This window comes from Catharus ustulatus, chromosome 16 (assembly GCF_009819885.2).
Source record: "Catharus ustulatus isolate bCatUst1 chromosome 16, bCatUst1.pri.v2, whole genome shotgun sequence".
Classification (NCBI taxonomy): domain Eukaryota; kingdom Metazoa; phylum Chordata; class Aves; order Passeriformes; family Turdidae; genus Catharus; species Catharus ustulatus.
Genome location: NC_046236.1, coordinates 8,078,381 through 8,096,830, shown reverse-complemented (window position 1 = coordinate 8,096,830; position 18,450 = coordinate 8,078,381). Strand labels below are relative to the sequence as shown.

Sequence of the window (18,450 nt, the reverse complement as noted above, 5' to 3'; positions counted from 1 at the left end):
GTGAGACACCGCCGCTCCCGCTCCCCGCCTACCATCGCCTTGCCGTGCGGGGCGGCGGGTCCGCGGCGCTGCGGCTGCCCCCGCTGCTCTCCGCCGCGGTCTCGCTTCTCGCGGCCGCCGCGCTGCTCCTCGCCGGCGTCGAGGGAGGTGAAATTCCAGACGAGGAGGGTCTGCAGGAGCAGCACGGTGAGCGCCGCCACCAGCGCCGAGCGGGAGCGCCGCGCCAGCCGCCGGGCGCACGGAGCCGCCACCATCTTCGCTGCTGCTGCCGCCGCCGCGCTGCCGAGAGCCGCCGCATCCGCCGCGGCACCGAGTTTTCAGCCGGGCAGAGCCAGACGTCAGCAGGAGGAGGGCGGAGGTGGGGAAGGAGGGAGGGGGGAAGGAGGAGGAGGAGGTGTTCGCGGCGCGTGGGGATGGGGGAAGCCGGCGGGGAGCCCTGGCGGCGCGGCACCCGCGGCCGGGCCAGCCCGGGGCCAGGGGTGGGGTTGGCGAAGGAAGAGGAAGGAGGAGGGGGAAGAGGGTGGGCTGGGGGCGGAGGAGGAGCGGTGCTGGGGGCTCGGCGGGCGGGCGGGCGGGCGGGCGAGCCCCGGCGCTGCGTGAGGGGAAGGGGCCGGGGCGGGGCGGTGGCGGCAGGGAGGGAGGGAGGGGAGGGGGCGGCCGGCGGGGCGGCCGGCGCGGCACTGCCATCTTCTGAGGGAACGCGGCCTCACGGCGGACGGGCCGGGCCGGGCCGGGCCGCGGCACCTGGAGCGGCAGCCCCCGCCTGCCCACCGCTCACCGGCACAAAGGGCCCACATTCCCCAGTGATGGTTTTGGTGTTTTGGTTTTTTTTGTTTTTTTCCTGAAGCAAAAGGGTCCCTGGCAGCATTTCACCTCAGCGGGTTGAGAGTGAGAGCAAGGTGCACACCTGCACAGCCCGGTGAGGTTCGCAGGAGCACGCACAAGGTGACTGTAACTACGAGCCCGGTGTTTCCGAAAGGGAACGTAACGGACCGGTTCAGGTGCCTTGTTCTCCCATACTGACATTGGCTTGCTAATCTGAAAGATCTCATTATCTGATGATAGGACAGAAGTAGGGAGGTTTTTGTAATCTGCCTCCACTGTGCCTCTTGTTCTAAGCCTAATTCCACTTTACAAACCAAATCCAAAGGTAAAACTACTATCTTCTCGTAAGAACAGTTGCTTTTTCAAATGACATCCAGGTAGGATTTGCACAGACCAGAGGGATTTTGTTTCCATTGGAAGTGCTTTAGTTTCTGATCTGAAGAAAATGAAAGGAGCAGTAAGATTCAGAAGCACCCTCTATTAAGGGAATTTTCCTAATTATCCAGTGAGGCAGTAAATAAAATGTTACAGGAGGTATCCTTCATTGCAACATTTCACAAGGAGATGAAGTACGTGTCCATTTCAAAGAGTGCCACACGCTGAGTATTGCTGACTGCAAGGTGCTTCTAAAACAGAGGTCAGAATACATCATTAGTAACTTCCAGGAAAGTCAGCCCAGAAAGGCTTCTCCGTGTGACAGCAGAGCATCGTCTGGCTGACCTTCCATTCACGCAGTGGAACCGTGTCCCATTTTTGCCAGCTGGGGTGATGGCAGAGAGCCCACCATAACAAATTGTCAGGCTCCCACACTAGTTGCACATGCATCAGATTTGCTGGTCCTACAGCACAGTGAAGTAAGTGAGCTGTTGGAACAAAGACATGAAAAAGTGTTGCTGAATATTCTGACAGATTCTGCATAGCTCAGGAAGATGATGGATAATTTTTATTCCAAACTACCAAATAACTGGGCATTGTAAACAGACTCAAGCAAATTTGCTGACAAATACAAGATTAAAGTGTCTTCCATTTGGGATTTTTCTCTTCTAAAGGAAGTTGTGGTCCCAGTAAGTGGTTGCTCCCTGCAGCCTTCCCTTGGGCTTGTGCATGGCAGGAGGTGCTCATGGTGCCAGAAAAGAAGCAGACCCTGAACAGGCCAAATGACCAAGAGTTCTTAAGAGCCTCAGGACCTGATTCCAGTCCTGCATACCTCATTGGGAAATGAAAACTCATTCCCATGGATACCCTAAAATGGCTAAAAGCCCAAACAGCAGCATCCAAGGCAGGCAATACTTCAGCACAGGGCAACACTGCTGCCTATAAAAGGAGCACAGCAGCAATTGTGATGAACTTGTGATCCATGGTTCTTAAAATTTTTATGACCTGTTGGAAAATTTTCTCCAGATTTTATGGGCTAATTTTTATGCTGGAAAATGTCTCTGGGTGTTCCTAATCTCTGTATGTAATTACTATGACTGATAGGGCAGTGAGGAACAGCAGTGCATGCTCAGTCTCACACATGTCCTACTGAAAACCCTTCTGGAGAGAAGATTTCTGTCCAAACCACAATAATTTATAGGCCATAAAGATCTGAGTCTTCAGTGTAAAGTCAGCTCTGTGTATGGGTGGGAGCCTCAGCATGAGACATTTCTGCACTGACAGAAAAAGCAGAGCAGAGAGAGGAGCAGACTTCTCCTCCTTCAACATCCTCCTTTCCCCATATTTAGAGACATGTAAAATCTGGAAAGGACAGTTCAGTAGGTATGGCATTCATTTTTAAATCTATGGTATAACCAATGACCACTAACTGTTCAAAACATCCTTCTTCTGTGCTAAAGGAAACAGCCAAATAGAAGGAAAAGAATTTAACTAATAACATTGTTTTTTCTTGTGCTGATTCAAATTAAAAAGTGAAAAGGGCAAGCCTGAGCATCTTGAGAATATGAAGATGAAAAAAAAATCACAGAAACTGAAGAAATTACTGTACCAATCCAAAGAACAAACTAAAATCAGAAATTGCATAAAACTGGTAAATTAATTTTCTTATTATAAGGTTTATGAATAATTGCAGCTTGATTGAGCTGTGTTGCATCACAAAATATTTAATCAGGTTACATAGAAGACACTTGAGAGAGTTACCACTGAAAATTCCCCATGTTGCCCATGTTAGGTCAGAATTAGTATCTAGCACAAAGTATGTAAGAGAAAAACACAGATTTGATTCTTACATAAGTATTATGTTGGTTGCACATAACTGTCATGGAGGCAGTGTTTAAAGCAAGGATAACAACTGTGACTTCGCTAATTTGCTCTAAAATCCCAAGACATAATTGATTTAAATATTTTTTGCCACTGCACAGGTATGTAAATTCAGTGTGGGTGTGTTTCAGAAATGGAAGGTACCAATCTTGCCTACTTCAAGTGATGTAAAAAAAGAACCATACTCAGTTCCATTTTAGTCTGATCTACTTTGCTAGATTTACCTATCCTGTTATAAAAAAATTGTTTCCTCCTCCTAACAGTGTAAATACAGTCTAAAATTGCATCAAGTAACCAGACTTTGTACAAAGAAATAAGTGAAGTTGGGAGCAGTGTTAATAAGCAATATCCTTTGCTCTACTTTGCAGAGCTTATGGTCCATCTGGTGAACAAACACTGCAGGCTTATCTGAACTCCAACTCACAGCCTGACTCATAGGCGGTTTAGAAGCACATTCTGTAATCAGTGGAAGACTAAGTTATTTCAGAGTGAAGATTTGCATTTTTCTTAAAAACAGTCATGTCCTTACCACATCAAAATTTAGATTTCGAATATGTGTTATGAGATGAAGGGGAAAAAGGTGAATGAACTGATTTGTCTAAGAATGGGTATCTCTAATACACTCAGTCTTAAAATCTGTGAAGAATACAGAACAAATAGCAAATTTGTGGATATTCCCATGATATCAAAAAAATCACAGCACCTAAGGAATGTGCCTTAGGAATAGAAAAGGTTGGAAATAGGCCACAGGCAGTGTTTAATGAGTAATCTGCAGCAGCAATAGCACTGTCTTCTAAAAAGTTTGGGCTTCTTCCCTGAAGTGACAAAGTCTTTCTTTTCTTTTCCTTCCATCACTGCCAGAAGAACACACGACTCCTAATCCCTTTAGTGCATATGGAGGACATAGACATTTTCCCTGGGAGCCTGGCAGTCTTACTGATCTAAGCATCAAGTCTGAAAGAGCAGAACAGGGTAGGGAATTACTCCTTGAGAATTTCACCATCTCAGACTACAGGTCACTGTTTGCTCTGCAACAAGTTCCCAAAACATTGCTTTTTGTTTTTAAATGCTGGTATATTGCTAGACTTAAAAGGTGGAAGAAGTGTATTATGACTTTTTTGGAACCACAGAACCACTATTAACTTCATGTTCTGAAATTCAGTCATTTTATGGTTTAGTTGTGTGTTCTTCACCACTCAGGTATATTGTACAATGGATATTCACTCTTCCATATTCTCTTTTCATAAACAAAACCAAGATTCTTTGCCAGCTCTCATATTACACCAGGCTACTTGCCAAGTGGGTTATAAAATTCAGGTTCTCTCTTATGTGCATGGGCAGAACTAAAGCAAATGGAGATGTGACCACTGCATGCAAGAAATGCCTTCCTTTCTGGTGGCTTGAGATTCCAGCAAACCTTCCTTAATCCACTCTGGTTTCCTTTTGCCACATCACAAATGCAAACTCTGGTGTCAATGAATATGCAAAAGCCAAATTTTTGACACCAACATTTCATTCTGGTAACACTGTCTATAAATTATGAACATACTGTGTCAGGATTCAAAGACAATAAAAGCAGGTTCTATGTTCAGTTGGTATGAAATACGTAATGTAGATGTGGAATGTATATTACACCTTCCTTCTGAGAGATAAATTTAGTTCAGGACCTTGGCATATGCTCCACTTCAGGAAGTGAAGGAAAATGGAAGAATTATTCCCTTCACCATCACATTAAAGCATCCCTTTTTCTTTATAATCTCTTAGCATATAAAACCTTTTACTATCAATGGGGGGAAATGGCTGTACATGTACTTTATATACAGCCCTCCATGGGGTGACAGCTTTTTCTTTCAGCCAGTGGTCAAGGATAATCACGGAAGGATTACCCATCTGTTCTTGCCATGTGGCATTCTGTCTTCAGTGAGGAGGTACTGCAGTTCACAGCTTCCTGCAGTTCCTTTTTTCTGATGTTCTCTCATTAACTAAAACTGTTTTATTATCCATCTGAGTTGCTAAGTTGGAAAGTCTGGAAGACTCATGAAGGTGACCTACTTTGGATTATCTAAATTAGAACTAACCCTGCCTGTTGCAAATAACACTTTGTTTAGATGCAGGTTTCTTTGGCTTGGGCTTTCATTATAAGTTTTGCTTTTTTTTCTTTCTGTGCACTTGATGGAAGAAGACAAGAAAGGGTAATCAAAGGAGAAGAGACAGAAAAAAGACACTTTTTCACTGAGTGACTTTGTAGGTTGTGTTTACATGATTAGCCAGTTTTTCAGAATACCCAACAGTTTTTAGACTACATTTACTACAGTGACATACCAGTGCAAAGTATATGTAGAGATTTTACCTGAAACATGTTCTACATGTCTAAATTCCTACTGAGACATCACTATCGCTTGCTGCAGGAACAAAAACTAGAAATGAAACAAGGTTTTCATACTCTTTCATTTCTCCTTACACTGGAAAACAGTATTTTAAAGGCAAAGTTTAATTCTTAAGCTCCTGATATGACAGAAATTCATCTGTATGAAAGCTTGCTCTGAAAACATCTGATGAAATAGTGTGACTGTTCTTCATGAACAGAGCCATTTTGTGGAATTGATTTAATACAGCTTTTCTGTCAGGAAACATTGTTTATGATGGAATGTCAAGCCCAGTATTGGCAGCCTCAACAGATCATTTGTTACCACCATGTCCCTCATGCACACTGGGCAGTCCCACAGAGCACAGCATGTCAGGTGGAGCTGGGACTATTTGCCAGTGTGTGACAGTGACATTTGCCTGAGCTTCTGCATAAAGTCTCCAAACCTTTGGACAGGGAGTGGGGGGAAGTGCATTTGTGCCATTTTCCCCTGGGAGAGGGGAACTGAACAGGTAGCCTGATTTCCTGCTGCAGTTTCTAACAGCTGAGGTGGCAAAAGAGTGTTTCAGCTTCCCTCTGACACTGGTCTGCCAACATCATGGGCTATGTGGGATATTACAGAGCAAAGACAATTATACAAATTTATGCAAACAAACTTGATAACTATCAATCTTTCCATATTTAGAAAGTCATTAGCAAAAGCAGGTGCAAAAACCTGTTTGGCTGTAAATTTGGATGCTACAAGACAAGGAACTTTTCAGACAAAGTATTTGATGTGCCTTAAAAGAAATACAGTTTTGGGGAGAGCAAGGCACTAGTCCATGTATGGCAAAGAGGACTGTGTCATACATTGTATGAGCTCTCATTTTAATAGATTTTGAATTCATAGAAGTGGTAACACACTGTAAACACCTCCTTAAAGAGTCAGGGATGATTTTGGTAAAGCTGACACCTCCTTTACAGTCTTTGAAAATTCGTCCCATTCTTGCCAGCACTGACTTTATCTGAGCCCCATTCTTCCATCACAATGGAAAACCCTCCATAAACATGTGAGATTCCACGTGAATCTAGCAACCATGCTCCTCTCAGGGACAAATTCCTATCTTGGCAAAACAAAAGGGAAGGTTCTTGAAGCTGTATGGAGACTGAGGAGCCAGAGGAGAATTCTTGTGAAGTAGGTAACTAACAGCACTTTTGCAGGAGCAGACAGAACAGCATCTTATTGTGCTCTTCTACATCTGGTTGTTCACAGAAATCACAGAATCTTCTGAGCTGGAAGAAACCCACAAGGATCATCGAGTCCAACTCTTAAGTGAGTGCATCCTCAACACTTTAGCTACTCCTGCTTCTTTGCTTTGTTCTGTTAGTAAGTACTAAATATTTAAAAAGGACTTACAAGGTACCTTCTATCAGCAGGTTCAGCTGTTGCTGTGCTGCACATAAATAATTTAACTCCCTATGGAATAAAAATGAAACCTGGAATGGTACACTGGCATAACCTTTATATTACACCTCTGTGCTGGCAGATGGGAGACTACAGCAAGGGGCTGCAGAGGCTGCAGCAAGACTGCTCAGCATGTAAGGACTTCTCTGTTTCCACCTCCACACTCTCCCTCTCACACCTTCTGCTCCAGAGACCCCAAAAATGAGCTGCCTCCTTTCCCCTTCAGCTCTCCTCCTTCCCTGTTTGCTCCATGCCCCTGGGAAGGCTGCTTGTCACTATAGGAACAGCAGGAGTCGGCAGTCCTGCCACCTCCAGGTAAGTGATGCTTTACCACAGCACCAACTGGCTGATGGGCAGGAGTGTGCTGGAATCTCCCTGTGCAGAGAAGGGATAAGAAACACGTGAATGGCCCATACTGCAGCAGGAGCTGCTGAGACCACTGCCCTGAGAGCATCTCTGTGGGATGGGATAGCTCAGCACACCAGGCACTCACACTCCGCAGTGATGTCTGAGGGCTGGGGAGCAAATACAGGAGGGGTCTTTGTATGGTATTGCCGTGGGGCTTTATTGATCACACACAGGAGGGAACCAGGGACAAAGAACCAAGAGCAGAGGAGGGTGCAGGGTTATACACAGAACAGTGGGAGACGGGGCATCAGAACTGAGGGCCAACGGGCTGAGGGAACAGGAGCAGTGCAGAGGTGGGACTGAGGGGTAACAACCAACTGGGATCTAGGGGAGGAGCAACTAGGAGTGGGGACCAATAGGGAAATCAGGAGCAGGGAACATTCTAGAACTGGAGTGGGGAAAAGGGATGATGTAACTGGGAACATTAACATAGACCTTCAGAGAATTGTGGGAGAGCATCTCCCTAACCACAAAAAGAGGTGTTTCTTCCCAGGGCATCTGGACCACAGCATCCCCTGCTGACTTCTGGGATGCAACACTATACAGAGATTCATCCCACAACCTTGGCACTGTTAGCACCATGCTCCAACCAACTGACCTAATCCAAGTGTTGCTCTTTATGGTTTGGGCTTCATAATGATTTTTGCATTGATGAACTAGAGGACTGAGAGGAGGAAAAGGAGCTGGTACACCTATCTATGCACATCAGCAACCTGCCACAAAACATACCAGCTCCCTGCAGTGTGCAGAGCTGTGTTGCTGACTGTGCCTGAGCAGAGACTGCTGTGCAGTGCTCACTTGCACACACTTGTAATCAGTGATTTGTCAGCTGGTGTGTTGGCCTGCAGCTGCACAAAGGTGTGTGGAGATGGCCGAGTTACACCACACTACAGCATGTACTGCTGTAACCACTTTAAAGGAAAAGGCGTGGTTTGGTGCCCACCGTTGTGGCTCCATCAGTTTTGGAAATGTTTACTCATCTCACACAGAAGTACTATGGATGTGCTGACTCTTCAGTGAGGACTGCTGGAGGTAGAGGCTTGTTTGCTCTGTGGTCTCACTGAGGGAGATACTAAATTCTGCTGCTTCTACTTAATTCAGGTCTGCCTTGTAAGATGGAGATACATGACTGCAGTTCTACCTTTTGAATAGTACAGTTCTTGCCATGACAATTCAGTGCTGAAATTACTGGTTCCTTCCACCTATTTCATTATTAAGTTGTGGGTATGACACACATCTGACAACTCATTTGCCTGAGGAACATTCTGCTCCAAAAGACCAGGAGGTGTTTACCACTGTTGTGGTGGTGAGGTGATGTGCAGGAGACACCTGCCTGTGTAGTTCACATGCTACATTGCAGAATTGCTCAAATACCTGAATGCCTGTATGCACAAAACCCAGGATATACATGTATAGACCTTTTGAATAGACAAGTAGATGCCATGGATAAAAGTATCGCTCACAGAATACAGATTAGGGATTGGAATTTAAATTCCAATACTTTGCTCCACGACTGATGCTAAAAGGCATTTCTTGTATAGGCAGAGAAAATTAAGAACCTAAGTATTATTCAGTGAAAGGGAAAATAAGTAGACCCTAAGTGATTACACCACGCTCTTAAAACCATTCAAGTATTCTCCAAATTACAGTGTAAGATAAATTCTTCAGGAAGCCCATATAATAAGTTATTTGTATAATTGTGCAAGCCACCTTTAAGATCAAACAAAATGTGATGATGAATTTTAATCCAGCTTCTGAATCATGTGAATTTTGACAACACATGGATGATCCCTTTCAACACAGTCTGCATTCCCAGCAAAGTGACTCGTGTGACATGGCTCTCTTTTGCCCTGGGATGGCTTCTAGTATTGCAATTTGATGTAATAGTTGCACACACCTTTCTTGATTAGTGAAAGTAAAGTTTTGCATTAGATCTTTCTTCTGCTGAAAAGTATTCCAATAAAATATTTGATATCTCTCATGATGTAAATAAGCACCTGAAATTGCTGTAAATTCAAACAATTAGGTCTCAACCCAAGAAAGCACTTAATGACATGTATGGTCCCATTGAATTTGGGGACACATGCAAGGGCTTCAATCAAAACATGTGCTTAGGAGCTTTGCTGAATTGAGACCTTACAAAATGATGCTATGCAGATCAGCAATTATTCATAAAATATATTTAAGTGAATAAGGTAATCTGCTTGTTAGCCAAAAAAGAAGCTCTACATTCCTTCACAATCAGTTATACACAGGCAGATCTCACATTGCTATTACCTCCTCAACCCTGATCCTCCAGATTTACACAGCTGTTGATGAGACTGTAGCTGATCCTGTACAACACTGAAACTTCTCAAATGACCACATTCTTGCCTGGAAACTGAACCAACAAATTTGGTAGCTCATTCTGCTAGATGAGCTCCACTGAAACAAATTCTTACCTCAGACTTAGATTTATCAGGTGAAAAATGCAAAGAGGATCTGCATCATTTATTTTAAAGCCACATGGAGTGAAGAAAAAGGCATATTATGCATTTCATGCATTATTCTCTCCTTTGTGCTGTATATAATTGGCAGAGCTTTTTAGTGAAAAAACTATCTGGCCAAATTCTCAGAGCCTCATGCTCTGCAAAAGTCTGTCTTAAATTAATCTGTATTAGGAGTAATATTCAAGTTGACTGCACTCATATGAAAAATGTATTTTAAAAGGTCTAGGAGATACAATCTGCTATTTCTTGCCTGACTTTGTTCCCTGCTGTTGTTGGTCTCTCACGGGATTTCTTGCAGAGTGGTTAAGTGATCTATACTGAGGTTTCAAAAGCAAAGATAATAGGAGTTCTATTCATGGGTTAAACACTTAGCTGCTTTAATACAAGATGTGTAGGAGCAGCCCCTAATGACATTTAAATCTTGTTATTGCTGTGCTTCAGTATAGGATATACTTGGTTTTGTGGCTGCAAGAAGCAATTGCCAGAGATGATTGTAAATCCTGAGCAGCAAATAAATCCCAGCACATGGAAATGATGCCTGATTCTGCTCTTACAGCAGCACATCCTTGGACTTCACCATGCTGGCTCCTGACTTAGAGCAATGCAAGTGACCCGGAGCGTCAGTGGCTTGTACCATACCTACCCTGGGGTCTGGCTGCAGGGGCACCAGCTCTTAACTTCACATTGGCCAAACATTTCTAACCCTTCCTTTGCAAAACACTGCTGCCTATTCCTTGGCTTTTGGACATTCCTCTAAAAACAGACTTATGTCCTCCAAGGTTTGCTAGTACTTGTCACCATTCCCTGGTGGAGATAATTCTACTGAAAATATTTACAGGAAGACTCCTACAGTTCCTCAAGCAAATTTGTCTGACATAGCTCAGACTGTCCATTTATAAACTTTAAACTTGCCCAGCTGCCTCTGTCAGAAGCCTATTAGGCAGCACTCTCACAAACTGTTCTCCTTCAGAGCAGTAAAGACTATGTGAGAATGGTGATCTTGTCCTCTGACACAGCTGGACTGGAAAGGAAGTGGAAATGAGTGAAAAGAGCAACCCCTCCCCGGGTTTCTGAGTAATTGTGCAAAAGGGCTAAAAAACCACTTAATCTTACTATGAGGGAATGAAAACGAGCACCCTGAACAAGGAGAAACACTTCTGGCTCTGCTGGTCTTTGTCTCACATTGCCACTTGCTTCCTCTTCTGAACTAATCTGCAAAATATTACTGTTGACCAAGCACAAGTGTGCTGTACTCTTGCTAGAAGCTGTACTCTTGCTAGAAGCCAATGAGTAAATCATCAAAGTCCTTAACCCAGCACGAAGTAACATTGGAAATGGTAAATTCTGTGACACAGCCTTTCTGTGCTGCGCTATACAGGGGAAAAAAGGTAAATAAAATATGTATTGTATGTCTTGGGAATATTAGTAGATGTGCTCATGGCCTTTAAATATATATGACTGTTGCAAAGAGAAAAGCAATTAATTGTTCAGAGTTCAGTTACAACAAGAAAATATTTAAAAAGAAATTAACTTTCTAGGGAAGTTGTGAGGTTTAGTGAATAAGCTGTCAGAATGGCTTAAGTGCTTCTGATTTTCCCTGAGGCCAAAATGAGTTTTTGGGATCCCTTCCCTCCCAATATGCTGCAATACTAGAGAACATTCTAGTATTCTAGCAGGTGAACCAAAGGAGCAGGAGCCTACCAATTCCACATGGAAACACAGACGAATTTGATGTTTCCTATCTGAAAATCAGGAAGCTAGAAGAAGAAACACATTATTAATATACAGTAATATTTTAAAAAAAAATAATCTAGAGAAAAAATTGCAATAAGAAATTAAGAAATGTTTGCAAAGAGCAGACACAGGAAACCTGAATTCAGCGTTTGTGAAAGGCAAGCACGTGCTGCATTTCCCATCCCAGCAGGCAGCGGCAGCATGAGGTTGGGCAGTGCCTGAGCACCCCAGCAAAGAATTGTGTGGGCAGCTCCTCTGTGTCCTTCATTTAGAGGCTAATTCAGCCTTTAATTGACTGAGCTCATCCCTTTGGCTGGCAGCAGTTATTGTGCAGGTAGATCCCTGGCTGTCCCTTGCACGTTGCATGCTGCACTGCAGCTACGTGGCTGAGATTGCTGCTCTCCTTCAGAATTCATGGTGAGCACAACCGTTACAGCAAACAGCTAAATATGGCTTTTGGCCGCCAAATTTCAGTTTCATTGCTGTCAGAACATCACTTATCATGGCTGGGCTATAATTTTCAGGCTTGTAAAACCTCAATTGTCATGTTTGGATTTTCTTTAACACTTACTATAAATGCACAAATTTGATTTGCGTAGAATGGAATGACTCTCAGTGGCTCAGGGATTTGGCAAAAAGCTTCACATATTTCATCAAAATTCTGTTTGGCCTAGAGAGGCGTTACAATTCTAGATAAAACATGTGCTTTTTTAATACAGAAACAATTTGTAATGCAATGTTCCAAAATAATTCTGTATCAAAGATGAACTGAAACAAAAGCAATATGATATTTGCCGCTCCACCATGGGAATTAATTGAGAAAATGGAATTGGAAGAGTCTGATTTGAAATATTTTGCAAAATACATTGTGGGTGAGTGCAGGGGAAGGAAGCAGTTCCATCACCTTGAGGAGGAGGCCTAGAAGTGAGCACGTACAGTTGCTTGCAGTAACCCTTGGAGTTGTCTAGGAGCCTTAGGTAGTGTTAGGGAGCAGCAATATTTGTGTAAATCATAACTGGTAACAAAGCAAATTACAGTAAGAGCTTTGTTAAAGAGAAAGGGGAGTCCTGATGAACTCTGCTTCCTTTTAGTAGGACAATTCGGATTATTTAAAGGCATCTGAACATTTGGAAAAATCTAGGAAGAATCTTAAAATGCCATATTTCTAAGACAAAAGACAAAATTTTACCCTTTTTGTGTCATATAACTTGGATCTATATTTACAGTTGGTTGAAGCCTTCAACTAAGCAAATACATATGTATGAGGTCTTCTTTTTACACTTAATTTTGGTGTTTTGGTAAATGCAAACGATGGAAGAAGTTGACATGAATAAATTGGCACCAGTTTAGAAGTCACCTCATTGCAAAGAGAGAGATATTTGGGACTTTTCATCACCTTGCTACAGGGAAGGCTTCTGGTGTTAAATCAGTCAGTCACGTTATGTATCACGAATGTTTTCAACCCCAGGCTGAGGAACTACAAGCTCTTGAAGAAGCCAAGAAACAAATGTAATACTTGAGCATGTTTACTGTAAAATGAAGGGCTATTTTATCTCAATCAAATGAACCAACATGTGAACTGCAAATCTGATACTGAAATAAATCCAATTTACTCTTGTGTAATTGCTTATTTGATTCTCAACTATGACATGAAGTTGGAAAACAAATTGATATTCTGTCACTTCTGTTTCAGTAAACTTAACTCAAACAAGTTGCCCTTTAGGTGCATCTTGGATGGAATGGTACTTTATCTTCATCCCAAGGAAATCAGTGTATTAAATTTGTTTGAAAAATTATTATCCAAGCCATGACTCCTTTTCAGACAGTGTTTGAACTGCATACTAAAAAGGCCAAATTTCCCCCAAGAGCCAGCAAAAGCACAAAGATAAGTACTGTAGTATATCCTCCCTCTGCAAGAAAATGTACCAGCAGCAAGGATACAACATAAGCTCAGACAAACTCAGGAGGCACAGAAACGGCAGAAATTTTGTGGGTGTGGGCATCTTCCTCTTTCCTCATTGCCAAAATACAATCCTGATGTGCCTCAGCATTTAAAGAAGAAGCTATATAGACCCTGTACTGTCTCAGCCATGATCAGAATACTAAATCCAGCACCATATCCACGGTGGGGAAAGTTAAAACTGAATAAACTGAAAGGCGTCAAAACCAAAGGAGTGATGGAAAGGCACAGGATACGAGGAACACCCTTTCTGCTGAGACGTTCTAGGGGCTGAAAACGTTTGTGAAAATAAAAGAGAATCAAGATTCACACCAAACAAAATGAGGCTTGGTTGTTTAGCACAGCAGAGGTCAGCAAAACAGGCTGGCTGACTCTGCAGCTGGGCACGGTACGGAAAGGCTGGGATCGAAACTCCGATAGAACAGCTCACCCTGCACCCTCAGAGAATCATCTTCATCATCTCTAGTTTAAAGGTCACATCAAGGCAGGTTTGGGAAAAAAATTCCTCTTAAAAGGTCCTAGGGATAACTAATTCATGTCTCTGCAAGCTGAGAGAAGATTACAAAAATGATCCCTGTGATTTTTTAAATCTTTTTTCAATTTATTAATGTAGGGAAAGGTTGTTCTGGACAGATTACTGTTTTTAGTGATATGTTCTAGCTAAATTATAAAGAATTTAGGATTAGTTCATATGCTTAAAGCTACACTATTAAAATTAGTGCTACAGAAACAAATATTAATTAAATTATGAGGTAGGACAAGTTAAAACATGGCACTAAGTACCAATAGGGGTGGGTTAGCAGTTTGAAGGAACTGGGAACATTAACTGAGAACTTCCAGAGCAATCCATTTCCACCCATTCAAAAATTCTATTAATGTATATTTATACTCTGTACACAATAACCATAACTACTGCTAAAATATTTAGATCTGATGTAACATGTACTACTTCTGCTGTGGTATCTTTGGCCCTTAGATAATAAATAACATTAGATTTTTAGGCTTGACTTGTCAAGGCATGTCTCTAAGAGGCTCTGTGGATAACATCCAGACAACCCTTCCTTATATCTTCCTTGAATAAGAAGGTTGCCATACTCCTCATGCTGATAGAATAATTTCATTCAGATTTCACTGTGATTCTATAATTTCTGGTTTACATCCTGTATTCTTCTGGCACATATTTTCCTCTAAATAAATTCAGATTATTACATGTAGAAGGATCTTGTTTTGCAAGATCTTTCTCAAAATCAAAAGTCAAAATGGAAATCAAGATCAAAATCAAAATGGAAAAATAAGGTCTCTAAGACTGGGTAAACTCAGATTTTTCAACAAATCCTCAATTCCAAACCATCATCACTTTCTCTGATTAGGAGTTTTCTACAGACAAGCTACATTTTCTCAATTTGCTCTTCACTGTTACTTCAAAAATGAATCTTTCACTGCCAGAATTTGTGCTTTACAATTGATTACCTGCATTGTGGTTGTCCTATGGAAAACATCCCATGGGAGAGGACTGAGGCTCACAAAGAAGTTTCAAGACCTATGCATGAGCACCTTCAAAGCAGAAGCAAAAATCCATTTACATTTGCACATCTAGCTGTTTTAATTAGAACCATGGATTTATCTGTATAAATAAGCACAGGGCAGATTTGCTTTCAAAAGAAATCAGTGACGTGAAGAACTCTCTTTCCCCCACTTCATCCCATGTTAAGTGTTGATTATTTTAATAATAACAAAAAAATGAAGAAAGAACAAACCCCAAAGAAGATTTAAGTGATCTGTAAAGTGTAGATCTGTGAGAGAGAAAGAAGAGCCTGGACAAGCTCTTCAGGCAGGGAGAAGCTGATACTGCTGTGTCACAGCCACAGAGTTTGTGCTGCTCTGAGAGCCCTCCCCTGGACCTGCCCAGCAGAGGGGTAAAATCAACTCTTTACCTGGGTGTAAATCAGCTCTTGTCTCCAACCCAGACAATCCTGTTTCTGTCACCAGGATTTTACATGCAATAAGGACCTTCCTTGGGAGCTGAAGGTCACAGCTGGGACAGAGAAAAGAGGTGGCACAGAGAGATGTGCTGGAGGGACAAACTGAGGGCATTTGGATAGAAGATTCAGAGGCTGGAGTGAATTTGGTGAGAGGACCACAATTTTTGGGCATTTAACCAGAATTATTCTGTTTAGAACTCGACTGAAAAACCTAATGTTAACATAACACCAGAACAGAACAACCTCTTCAGTCACAGTATGTAGTTATGTTTTCCTGATTTTTAAAATTGTGGAATAAATACCTGTCTGATTTATGTGTAATTCAGTGTATTAAATTTTTAATGTTTCTTCTGGGCTCAGTACAGCTCTTTCATCCCCACTATCATTATGTTAATGATGCAGTAAAATAACATTGATTTTAAAACTCTCTCATTTTCTGCCTTGTTGAAAAAACCCCAAACAGATGAAAAGCCTACAATCTGATTTTTGCCCCAAAAGCAGAATATTGTTGGCCTGCCCTACAGCACCTGGACTAGGAACAAAGGTGAAGTCACAAACCTGAGTATCAGGAACTCCCTTAAAATGAGTGTTGTCTCTCCACACAACCCACAAACAACAAAACATCTGAAGGAAGAAATGCAATAAAAATTGGGTAAAATTATCCCTTGAGTAATTCTGGATGAAATCCACACTAGAATCACTGAACAGTGAAGCTATTCCAATTTATGCCAGAGTAACATCAAAATACTTCCTTCTCCTCTATAAACATCCTTTAATTCTTTCTGGAAAATGGAAGAGTACCACATGTGACAAGTGTTCCTAAGCAGCATGCTGAGCACCAAATGTGAACTATAATTCATAATTCATGCTCAATTAATCATAATGTATAAGGAATGGTTCTGTTAATGCTTCTGCTAACTACCTTACCTATTTTGAGATGTGCAGGCAGAATTTCAGCTCTTGTGACTTGCTGTTATGAGTGACAGACTATGGATACCCCAGCAGCTGTCAAAGTCACCAGCCTTCCTTCAATGAAGAGAAAAGCAATTCTCAGTACTGCAGGAAGCTAAGAAAAGCTCTGAAAAGCAGAAATGAAAGTATGTGAGGGTGGAGAATGTTCTCTTTTCTCATGTAAATCCCACTGAAAAGCAGCCTGTGTAATCCAAGCTAAGATTAGGAACAACCTTCATTTAGCAAATGAGCAATTTCCAAGTGATACAACTGAAAGAAGAGAGGTCTGATGTCTCCAGATACTGTTCTGGAGTTATTTTTACATGGCAGCCAGGGAGCAAATCCTGATTTAGGGGAAGAAGCTTTACCTTCACGTGCTACTATTTTTGTTAATCAGAAGGAGGAGTTAAAAATGGACTGGCTCTTCACTCTGCTCAACTCACATGCTGACAGAGGAAAAACTGATTGGAATCATTACAGCCACACTTACAGCTGCTGGACCTGGAATCAGCCTCTCTGCCCCAGGAGATGTTTGTGGATATTAAAATCTGGACATCATGGTCTACCATTTCTGAGCTGCATCAGCTGGAAAGAAGAGCAGTGACTTGATGAATCCTGGAAATCCTCTGGCCTAATTTGTGCCAGGCACCCCCACAGGTACACAGCAATGTTTTAGAATGCCCACAGCATATTCCAGGTAAGTGCTTATGTTAGAAAACAGATATAAAACTACCATGATGAAAGAGGAGAATTACATAAAGAACTCTCTGATGTGTTCTACCAACGAAATTTGGCTGTTTCACCCTGCCACCTAAAACTTAGGGACAATAGGGAACATATTTTTCAAGCTTCTTGCAATGTCATTCCAAGAGTCTCCTGCAGCCCTCAGTACTTCAGGGCTCTCCAGCCAGGAGAAGCTCAGTTAATTGTATTCCAACCTGTCACCACTAGACTTTGGGGTGTTTTCTTTTCCTCCCTCTCCATTTTTAACAGCTATTTTCCATCTCAAACCGGTAAAACCTGCCATGGAAAGCTGAGCTCAGCAGTGGAGCACCGCTCTTGGAAAATCTCTCGGAAAATCATTAAAACACGTAGCATTCCTCTCTCTTGAATCCCAATTCCCGGCTGTTACAAACATCGGGAGAGTACGGACAGATCCCGCGCAGGTCGGGGCCGCGCTTGGGGAGGGGCAGCGCCTGAGTTTAACGAGAGCAGCAAGGATGGGCAGGGGTGGGCGAGGGAGGGGCCCCGGCTCACCACGCCTGCGGGTGCTGCGGGCCAGAGGGCGGCCGGTGCCCACCTGAGCCCCCTGTGCTCGCCTAAACTCACCTGAGCCCTCCTGAGCTCACCTAAACTCACCGGAGCCCCCCTGAGCTCGCCTAAACTCACCTGAGCGCACCTGGGCCCCCGGAGCTCACTTGGGCGGCCGCGCCTCCGCCCCCTCGCCGCCAGGTGGCGCCGCAGCACCGGCTCAGGGGGCGCGGGAGCCCGCGCGGGACCGGGACCGGGACCGGGACCGGGACCGGGACCGGGACCGGGACCGGGGATCAGGATCTGGATCGGGGACAGTGACCAGGATCGGGATCAGGATTGGGATCAGGATCAGGGACAGTGACCAGGATCGGGATCAGGGACAGTGACCAGGATGGGGATCGGGATCTATATCGGGATCAGGGACAGTGACCAGGATTGGGATCGGGATCTATATCGGGATCAGGGACAGTGACCAGGATCGGGGATCGAGATCCACATCCGGAACAGTGAGCAGGATCGGGACCGGGATCCGGATCTTAATTGAGGATCAGAATCGGGATCTGGATCGGGATCAAAGACAGTGATTGGGGACGGGGATCCAGATCAGGATCAGGACAGGGCCCGGGATCGAGGGTCGGGATTCGGGAGCCGCCCCGAGCCTGCGGCAGCTCAGGTTCAGCAGTGTTTATTGGGAATATTCCCGTGCTGCCGCGGCTCCCCGGCAGGGTCAGACACCGCCCCATCCACACACAGCGCTCCTCTGTCCGCAGTGAAATGCTCCC

The 18,450-nt window shown here is 43.4% G+C and overlaps 1 protein-coding gene and 1 long non-coding RNA gene across 5 annotated transcripts in view; one reads left to right on the top strand and one right to left on the bottom strand.

Moving 5' to 3' along the window:
- XYLT1 (xylosyltransferase 1) overlaps positions 1 to 433 on the bottom strand; it is a 178,009-nt gene extending 177,576 nt beyond the window's left edge. For 2 of the 4 annotated variants that reach the window (XM_033073751.2, XM_033073753.2), the window contains exon 1: positions 33 to 433. In XM_033073751.2, the coding sequence (XP_032929642.1) occupies positions 33 to 254 (222 nt within the window). In that variant the 5' untranslated portion in view covers positions 255 to 433. The remainder of the gene's footprint in view (positions 1 to 32) is intronic. The other 2 variants (XM_033073750.2, XM_033073752.2) reach the window with 1 other exon arrangement.
- LOC117003690 lies at positions 283 to 13,139 on the top strand. Its single transcript, XR_004419535.1, has 2 exons — positions 283 to 358; positions 6,699 to 13,139. It is a non-coding gene; the product is annotated as an uncharacterized LOC117003690 (long non-coding RNA).
- The last annotated feature ends 5,311 nt before the right edge of the window (positions 13,140 to 18,450 follow it).